This window comes from Rhinopithecus bieti, unplaced genomic scaffold, assembly GCF_001698545.2.
Source record: "Rhinopithecus bieti isolate Rb0 unplaced genomic scaffold, ASM169854v2 scaffold_4655, whole genome shotgun sequence".
Taxonomy (NCBI): domain Eukaryota; kingdom Metazoa; phylum Chordata; class Mammalia; order Primates; family Cercopithecidae; genus Rhinopithecus; species Rhinopithecus bieti.
In genome coordinates this window covers 503741-514265 of record NW_016804517.1, presented here as the reverse complement: position 1 = coordinate 514265, position 10525 = coordinate 503741, and the positions used below count along the sequence as shown (strand labels likewise).

The following is a 10525-nucleotide window of genomic DNA, read 5'->3' as shown; positions in this document are numbered from 1 at the left end:
GCCATCAGAGAAATGCAAATCAAAACCACAATGAGATACCATCTCACACCAGTTAGAATGGCAATCATTCAAAAGTCAGGAAACAACAGGTGCTGGAGAGGATGTGGAGAAATAGGAACACTTTTACACTGTTGGTGGGATTGTAAACTAGTTCAACCATTATGGAAAACAGTATGGCGATTCCTCAAGGATCTAGAACTAGATGTACCATATGACCCAGCCATCCCATTACTGGGTATATACCCAAAGGATTATAAATCATGCTGCTATAAAAACACATGCACACGTATGTTTATTGTGGCTGGCTTCTTTACCACAACTGGTTTTATCAGCAGGGTCCTTGTGACCTGTGTCGTGAGAAACACGTTCTGCCAAACTATCTTAATCAGCTTTTTTAGAACTGTGCTTTTCATTGAATTTTTTTTTCTTATTTCATGTGCATTTCAGATGAAAAGCCTGAGAAATGTGGTCTTTGCCTTTACATTCTTGGAAAAGAATAGATGCCTTATTTAAGAAACAATCAGCTAGGCGTGGTGGCTTATACCTATGATCCCAGCACTTTGGGAGGCCGAAGTGAGAGCATCACTTGGGGCCAGGAGTTCAAGACCAGCTTGGGCAACAACGTAAGACCCCATTTCTACAAAATAAATAAATAAATGAGTGGGGCGTGGTAGTGCGCTCCTGTGGTCCTAGTTACATGGGATTCCTATGTGGGAAGAGCACTTGATCCCAGGAGTTTGAGGCTGCAGTGAGTCATGGTCACGCCACTATATTCCAGCCCGGGTGACAGAGTGAGCTCCTGTATCTTTAAACAAAACAAGGAAAATAGTATCATTTAAAAAAAATTTTACGGGATTTTTTTTTACATGTGCTTTTGCCAAATTGCATGTTGCTGAAGAGTGTTACTAAGCACTGACAACGGAGTCTTCCTCAGTCAGTATGTTGAAATACTACGTTTCTTCCCACAAATAAGAACTGATTTGATTTTAAATGATTTGTTTTCTTTTTTCTTTTTTCCGAGACAGATTCTCACTCTGTCACCTGGGCTAGAGTGCAGTGACGTGATCTTCGCTCACTGCGACCACCGCCTCCCTGGTTCAAGTGATTCTTGTACCTTAGCCTCCTGAGTAGCTTGGACTACAGTCGTGTGTCACCACACCCAGCTAATTTTTTTGTGTATTTGATAGAGATGGGGTTTTACTAGGTTGGCCCACCTGTTCTCAAACTTTTGACTTCAAATGATCTGCCCATGGCCTCCCTAGGTGCTGGGATTACTTGATTTTAAATGATTTTAATCAACAATGATTTGAAAGTAAATTTAAGTGACTAAGAAGTTACTAAGTTCCTCAATTATTTTACTCCTCATAAACAAGTATTTTCTTATCAAAGCCGTTAAGGTTTTCCAAGTAAAATTTTTTGGTATAAACTGTTTCCATATGATTTAATTTATGGTATACCTGTGGTTTTGCTTTTGCATTTGGATCTTTAGCACTTTTGGATGTCTGATGAATTTTAAAATATGCTATTCAATGAAATGAGTTTGTTACTTGATACTGTGTTTACCTTTAGAATAAAGTGTTAGGTACTGATGATATTTTAGGAGAACTGACTTGAACTCATCTCCTGGATTCTAAACTCAGCACACCACTGATTTGTGTGCTGGGTCACTTCACTGCTAGAACTGCTGTGGCTCTTGCTGCCACTGTGGCTGTTTGCTATCACTGTGGTAGTGTTTGCCATAGAGCCATCGATCAATCTGATAGCAAATATGCGAGTATTTTCTGTAGCTCAAATCCAACAGCTTTGCAAGGGAAGTAGCTTATCTTCATTTGGCAGGAATGAAGCCTGAGGGAGATTGAGTAATCTGCCCTAAAATTTGCTCTTAACTAGGTTATGCCCTCTAGTTTTCAAGCTGCTTAGTTTTACCCTCTCTAAAAGGATATGATAGTAGCTGTATCATACGATAAGCAATTACTTTGCTAAGGCTACAATGAGCAGCATTTCTGTTTTAAGACTTAGTAGGAATGTATTCATGACCCAGCTCAAACACCACCTCCCTAGCAAAATGCATTCAATTCTTCCTTAGACAGACGGATTTGTTCTTCTCTAGGTTTCTCTAACAGACACATGCAAATCTGCAAGAGCCAGAAATGTTTCATTTGTGTTTTGTTCTTTTGTGCCACTATTCTTCTCCCCTCCCCTCCTCTTCCAAGAAGAAACTAGCATGGTGCCTGGCACTTGGCATGAAATGACAGGGCATGTCACATCTAACAAATTAACCAAATGGATCTTTTGAAAAGTCTCTTCTTTATTACGTTTTGGAAAATTGAGTGCAGCTAATTTAATTTGCCCAGGGCCTTTTGTATGAATACGAGCATCATCAGCTAGTGGCTTTTCTTGAGTAGCAAGCTACGTTAAGTCACAAAGGATAAAAGAAAATAATGATTATGAATGAAATTGTGCCCTTTTAAATACTTTTCATTATCAACAAACTTAAAATATTTATAGTTGGTTATTGTAAAATATATAAATTATNTGCCTTTACATTCTTGGAAAAGAATAGATGCCTTATTTAAGAAACAATCAGCTAGGCGTGGTGGCTTATACCTATGATCCCAGCACTTTGGGAGGCCGAAGTGAGAGCATCACTTGGGGCCAGGAGTTCAAGACCAGCTTGGGCAACAACGTAAGACCCCATTTCTACAAAAATAAATAAATAAATGAGTGGGGCGTGGTAGTGCGCTCCTGTGGTCCTAGTTACATGGGATTCCTATGTGGGAAGAGCACTTGATCCCAGGAGTTTGAGGCTGCAGTGAGTCATGGTCACGCCACTATATTCCAGCCCGGGTGACAGAGTGAGCTCCTGTATCTTTAAACAAAAACAAGGAAAATAGTATCATTTAAAAAAAATTTTTACGGGATTTTTTTTTACATGTGCTTTTGCCAAATTGCATGTTGCTGAAGAGTGTTACTAAGCACTGACAACGGAGTCTTCCTCAGTCAGTATGTTGAAATACTACGTTTCTTCCCACAAATAAGAACTGATTTGATTTTAAATGATTTGTTTTTCTTTTTTCTTTTTTCCGAGACAGATTCTCACTCTGTCACCTGGGCTAGAGTGCAGTGACGTGATCTTCGCTCACTGCGACCACCGCCTCCCTGGTTCAAGTGATTCTTGTACCTTAGCCTCCTGAGTAGCTTGGACTACAGTCGTGTGTCACCACACCCAGCTAATTTTTTTGTGTATTTGATAGAGATGGGGTTTTACTAGGTTGGCCCACCTGTTCTCAAACTTTTGACTTCAAATGATCTGCCCATGGCCTCCCTAGGTGCTGGGATTACTTGATTTTAAATGATTTTAATCAACAATGATTTGAAAGTAAATTTAAGTGACTAAGAAGTTACTAAGTTCCTCAATTATTTTACTCCTCATAAACAAGTATTTTCTTATCAAAGCCGTTAAGGTTTTTCCAAGTAAAATTTTTTGGTATAAACTGTTTCCATATGATTTAATTTATGGTATACCTGTGGTTTTGCTTTTGCATTTGGATCTTTAGCACTTTTGGATGTCTGATGAATTTTAAAATATGCTATTCAATGAAATGAGTTTGTTACTTGATACTGTGTTTACCTTTAGAATAAAGTGTTAGGTACTGATGATATTTTAGGAGAACTGACTTGAACTCATCTCCTGGATTCTAAACTCAGCACACCACTGATTTGTGTGCTGGGTCACTTCACTGCTAGAACTGCTGTGGCTCTTGCTGCCACTGTGGCTGTTTGCTATCACTGTGGTAGTGTTTGCCATAGAGCCATCGATCAATCTGATAGCAAATATGCGAGTATTTTTCTGTAGCTCAAATCCAACAGCTTTGCAAGGGAAGTAGCTTATCTTCATTTGGCAGGAATGAAGCCTGAGGGAGATTGAGTAATCTGCCCTAAAATTTGCTCTTAACTAGGTTATGCCCTCTAGTTTTCAAGCTGCTTAGTTTTACCCTCTCTAAAAGGATATGATAGTAGCTGTATCATACGATAAGCAATTACTTTGCTAAGGCTACAATGAGCAGCATTTCTGTTTTAAGACTTAGTAGGAATGTATTCATGACCCAGCTCAAACACCACCTCCCTAGCAAAATGCATTCAATTCTTCCTTAGACAGACGGATTTGTTCTTCTCTAGGTTTCTCTAACAGACACATGCAAATCTGCAAGAGCCAGAAATGTTTCATTTGTGTTTTTGTTCTTTTGTGCCACTATTCTTCTCCCCTCCCCTCCTCTTCCAAGAAGAAACTAGCATGGTGCCTGGCACTTGGCATGAAATGACAGGGCATGTCACATCTAACAAATTAACCAAATGGATCTTTTGAAAAGTCTCTTCTTTATTACGTTTTGGAAAATTGAGTGCAGCTAATTTAATTTGCCCAGGGCCTTTTGTATGAATACGAGCATCATCAGCTAGTGGCTTTTTCTTGAGTAGCAAGCTACGTTAAGTCACAAAGGATAAAAGAAAAATAATGATTATGAATGAAATTGTGCCCTTTTTAAATACTTTTCATTATCAACAAACTTAAAATATTTATAGTTGGTTATTGTAAAAATATATAAATTATAAAAATAAAATTATAAGTTTATTATTCCCTACAGGCACATTTCAATTTCTAAGCAAAATCTTGTTCTTGCTTTTAATGGCTCTAGTTTTTGTAAACTATTATCCTTGTTTTATTATTGTTTTCCTAGTGCATTTAACTAGACCTTTAAGATATTGGGGTTTTTTTGGTGTGTTTCAACTTTGTATAATAGACATTGCTCTATGTAAGAAGATAATCAATACTTATGGACTTTATAAAAAGTTAGCACTTTTGCTTCCTATTGAAAATTGTTTGGAATTCTAAAATACAATTTTAAAACAAATTGGATTCATCAAATGGTAGAAGACAGTAATTTGTTTTTGATGGGATGGTTTACTGTGAGAATCTAATATATAAACTTCCTTGATTTCCCATAAAACTTCCGATAAGCATTTTTAAGTATAATTTTCCTCAAATTTCTTCTGAAGAATTCACTGATTTTAACATATCACTGACAGTAAGGCAGTAAAAAAAGGGGGGGGAGGGGAAAGTGTTTCCTGCCTTTTGTATAAACCCAAGGAACCTTGAAATTTACAACTTAAATCTGAGTCACAGTCTAGATTTCATTTCTTCTATAGCTTGGATGCAATTAATGAAGTTTGAACTCATAATTTGTGCTAGCCCTTTTGGTCTCTTTCCTTCCCCCAATTTATAGTTTTCATGTGTGTGTTTTTGTTTTTCTTGTATCTTTTCTCCTTTTTGCTATTTATTTGATTAACTTTTGAATCTAAGTATGTAAGACTGTCCATACCACTGTCTGTCCTGTGCTCTCCAGCGTAGTAGCCACCAGCAACATGTGGTTATTGGGTGCCTAAAAGGGGCTGGTCTGAGTGAAGCTGTACATAGTGTAAATTATGCACTGGATCTCACACACTTGGTAGAAAAAAGAATGTAAAGTTTACAAATGGCGTATAAATTACTTGCTGAAATGACAGTAGTTTGGATATATTGTCATATGTTGTCCCCAGTTTATTAGAGTTCTTGCGTGGGGGAAAGCGGAGAGAGTTACTGACAATAAATTCTTCTGGTTAGATAGTGGAGGTGTTGCTGCTGTTGCTGCTATCCTCCCTGACCTGTTTTGTGTCCTAATAGATTCCGTGGTGAGCAATAACTGAACGTTGAATTTAGGATTGCTTCTGGCTTTGAGGTTTTTAGGTTTCTACCTAATGGCTAAAGGATTTAAAATGTAAACCAGTATATTTATATTACTTGTTTTTCTTTTAACTTGTATCCTTATTAAATTTCATTATTTAGATGATGACAGTGGTATTAGCTTAGACTTGAATATACTGAGATGTATAAAGGGGCCAGGCAAGTAACAAAGGAATGAATTCATCCTACGTTAGACAATGTGGAATGATACATGTGCTGTGCAACAAGTATGTGCCCTGTCTAGAGGTTGGGTAACCTTATTCCTGTTTAGCTGATTATGGTCTTATGGGTATATATGGACTTGTGTTGCCAGATCTTTCAGATTTCTAAGAAGAGCCAAAAATCTGGATTTTAAGAATCTTAAACCTCTCAATTTTTAAATACTGATATGTAATGCAAAATTAAAAATACTTGTGCTGGCCAAACTAAATATAGCTGTGTTCTGAATGCTACTGCTTGGTAACTTCAGACCTAAGAGGCTGCTTCTTGGAAATAAATATAGGTTTTAGGTATTTTAAATGACCTAATTAAAGTATACCAGTTATGAAGAGAGGCTTGGTAAGCTCCTGTTGATGAATGGCTTTTAAGTCTTACACCTTTTAGAGAATATTAATCTCAAAGTAGTGAATAATTGTCTTTTAGCTTATTTTGAAATACTGTTAACAGTTTCAGTGTACTTTTTGAGTATATATTTCTAGCATACTCTTATATATGGAAGTTATTCTGCTCATTTTTTCTTACATGCTTTTCTGTAGTTATTTTAATATGAATTGTTTTCCTGAACATTTAGAAAAAGGTTTGTGTCAGATTGCTTGTCTAATCTCACAGAGCCTCCCCCACCCCCCACCGCCCACCCCGTTCTGGTGTGTGTACTGTTCAGAAGTATGATGTGTTGTTTTCTGAGATTTCCTGGCTCTGTTCCTCTCCCCCTACTTTCATGTGGACTTACTTTTTCCTTTATCTCTTCTGTCCCTCTCCTGCTTGGCTGAAATTTCATTCCCAGCAGTTTCTCTAGTGTGAGCCCTGTGTTTGGAGAGTTCGCAGGAGCTCCAGGTTTCTCCAGCCCCAGGCGTCACTGCAGGCCTGCCTTGCATTCACCAAGTCTGGAGAGGACTAAATACTTCCCAATTTGAGCTACTATCTCCAATTCACCCACAGCGCTTCCAGTGAATACCTATTGGCTGTTTGGGATTCTCCTGTTCTCAGATTGCTCAGATGCTCTGTGACTTCTCTCTGCTTTCTTCAACAGATACTGATAATATCTAGTGCTTGAGACTGGATGCTACTTGGAGTGGTTCATAGAGAATACTTTTCCACCCCACCTAGTTATGTTGTAAATGTTTTCCATGGGTTTTTGGATTTGCTATCTACTTGCTCTGTTTATGTGTATTGAGGGCAGAGGGAATCAGGAAGGTCTAGAACTGCTGCTTCTGTCCTCCCAGAAAATCCAGATGCACTAAATTGATAACCTGATGAGTGGTAGCAAAAAGTCAGACAGTCATGTTTGAATAGGTTTACAAATTATATTTAAGAAAAATAGTATTTTTTCTATAAAAGTAGGGAAAAGGCTAAGCAGCCATTCACTGCTTCTTATAAAATTCTTTACCAGAAAAAAAAAAATCATAGAAAACTTCAAGAAAAGAATTGATTTAGGTCAGTGTTTAAAGTGGTTTGTATTCCTGGAACTTTATACTCCCACTCCCAACCAGAGACACGTTGTTTCAGCCACAATAGGTTACATCACTAACCTTTTGTGGGTTTTGTAAACCGTCGAAGGATTAAGCTCCATGGACTAATATTTACTAAGGGCCAGTTTGCTCAGTTTTATGCACAGAAAGGTAATACAGTGTTGAAATACACATCTGTTTCAAGTTCCTGTATCTATAAGACACTTGTCTCTCTTTAAACAAAGGAAAATATGTATGCACACTGTTTTATATGGATTTACAACAGTACAGTGATCCTGAATTTCGGAACTTCACTTTCAGTATAAAAAGTTTAGTTCCCTGCCACACGGAATTTCAGCCGTATGCTTGAGTAATGTATATAAAGATTTAAAAAATAGATGGGATTATTTAAACTAAAAAAAGATGGGAAAGTTACTCCTAAGTATAAATACTGTGTTCTATGGCAAGAATATATATACCTTATTTTCCCTTTATTTCTGTTTGAAGGTCTCAGCCAATTTCTTCTCCAGTCATCCTCCAGTTTGGTCATGCCGAGACCCTTCTTCCACTGCTTTCTCTCATGGGCTACTTCAAAGACAAGGAACCCCTTACAGCTTACAATTACAAGGAACAAATGCATCGGAAGTTCCGAAGTGGTCACATTGTACCTTATGCCTCGAACCTGATATTTGTGCTTTACCACTGTGAAAATGCTAAGACTCCTAAAGAACAATTCCGAGTGCAGATGTTATTAAATGAAAAGGTGTTACCCTTGGCTTACTCACAAGAAACTGTTTCATTTTATGAAGATCTGAAGAACCACTACAAGGACATCCTTCAGAGTTGTCAAACCAGTGAAGAATGTGAATTAGCAAAGGCCAACAGTACATCTGATGAACTATGAGTAACTGAAGAACATTTTTAATTCTTTAGGAATCTGTAAGGAGTGATTACATGCTTGTAATAGTTAGACAATTCCTTGATTACAGGAAGCTTTTATATTACTTGAGTATTTCTGTCATTTCACAGAAAAACATTGGGTTTCTCTTTGGGTCTGGACATGAGATGTAAGAAAAGATTTTTCCCTTGAGCGGCTGTCTTAAAGGGAAACAAATCTATTCAGAGAAAGAGCTGGCCCTGCAAATGTTTACAGAAATGAAATTCTTCCTATTTATATAAGAAATCTCACACTGAGATAGAATTATGATTTCATAATGATACTTGAAAAGTGCTGGAGTAACAAAATATCTCAGCTGGACCATTCTTAACTTGAGTGAACTGTCTAGGAACTTTACAGATTGTTCTGCAGTTCTCTCTTTTCCTCAGGTGGGACAGCTCTAGTGTTTTCTTAATCAGGAATATTGTGGTAAGTTGGGAGTATCACTTTGGAAGAAAGTAACATCTCTAGATGAGAATTTGAAACAAGAAACAGAGTGCTGTAAAAGGACACCTTCACTGAAGCAAGTCAGAAAGTACAATGAAAATATTTTTGGTATTTGGTATTTATAAAATATTTGAACATTTTTTCAATAATTCCTTTTTACTTCTAGGAAGTCTCACAAGATCATCTTAAATTATTATCTGTTTGGACAATTAGCAACAAGTCAGATAGTTAGAATCAAAGTTTTCAAATCCATTGCTTAGCTAACTTTTCATTCTGTCACTTGGCTTCTATTTTGTATTTTCCTATTATAGAAATGTATCTTTTAGTTGTTTGATTTTCTTTCTTTCTTTATAAATAGTTCTGAGTTCTGTCAAATGCCATGAAAGTATTTGCTATAATAAAATTCTTGTGACTTTACTACCAGGTCTTTTCTCCTTTCCGTGTCAAAATACAATCAATAATTGATGGTAAAAGTTTGGAAATCCAAGCAGCTTTGACTCACCTGGCAATTTAAAGCAATTTTCTTTGAATAGAAATTTCCTCAAATAATGGATTTGTTAATGCATTTTATTTTAATTCATATACACCTTAAAGGTAAGATATTTCAAAGGAAAATCTGATATTTTTCTTTAAAATATGTGTTTATTCTTATTAAACAACATGCAGCAAAATCCCCTACCAGAGTCTCCTCTTACTAGTTTTATGGTACTTTGCTTTCAAGGAGACAGACCATAGGAAAACCAACACATGTTTAGGATATCCATGTGTCTGCATACAGATTGTCATATGTGACTTGGATTAGGACATTTTCAAGCCAAACTTCAGTTGATAAAATTGGAAATATCAGTTTGAGGCTTAAAAAAAATGGCAATAAGATCTTTTTTATCACCCATAGTTGAAATATTTTCTAGTTAATGCTTAGTCATTTGAGTTTTTTAGCCAATGAAGTTATCATATGCTAATTTAGAGAAAAGATAAAAGATTTTAATGCTTTCCCTATTAGTAAGAAAACCTTGTGTTGCTTTTGGTTTACAAAATATGACCCAGGGACACCTTTAAAATGATGTCATATTAACTGTTGGGTTATGTGACCTTGACAATACTTTTTTGAATAGATCTTCTAAGGTTAAAAAAAAATAGCACTAATGAGTAAGTAAAAGAAACAAGCTGACAAACACTGGGAGCTGTAAATATAGTATGTGTGCTATGAAAAGATGAAGAAGGACCATTTCAACATGGGATTTTCAGAAACTGAATTATTCCCAAAGGGACACGACATATAAAATATTCTCAGAACAAATTCTAGAAAGAAGATATAAAGGTTAGAAAGAAAGGATCCTGGGTTGAAGTGATCTTGGGAAACATGGGGTTATCCTATGGAATGTCTCTGGCTTTTAATGTTCTATTGTTTATTATGAATAAAGGAGGCATTATAGTAGATTACATTTTTTTCTATCTTGCTTGACCTGAGTACATTCTCATTTACAGTCATCATAAATTGTAACTCCACATCAGGAAAAGAGATGTCATGTTCTTCCAATTAAAGATTTATAGTTTGAGTTCCATACTGGAAAACTTGGGAGGAGGTTAACTTTAAAAACTGTGTTTAACTATTTTGTCATTACTGAAATAATGTATTTTAAGATGAAAGGATTCTTAATTGTATTCTTTAAACTAGCCTCAATTCAACACCTT

The 10525-nt window shown here is 36.4% G+C and overlaps 1 protein-coding gene across 2 annotated transcripts in view; it reads left to right on the top strand.

The window, feature by feature from the left end:
* Positions 1–9247, top strand: part of MINPP1 (multiple inositol-polyphosphate phosphatase 1) — a 53177-nt gene extending 43930 nt beyond the window's left edge. For both annotated transcript variants that reach the window (XM_017868865.1, XM_017868866.1), the window contains exon 5: positions 7954–9247. In XM_017868865.1, the coding sequence (XP_017724354.1) occupies positions 7954–8350 (397 nt within the window). In that variant the 3' untranslated portion in view covers positions 8351–9247. The remainder of the gene's footprint in view (positions 1–7953) is intronic.
* The last annotated feature ends 1278 nt before the right edge of the window (positions 9248–10525 follow it).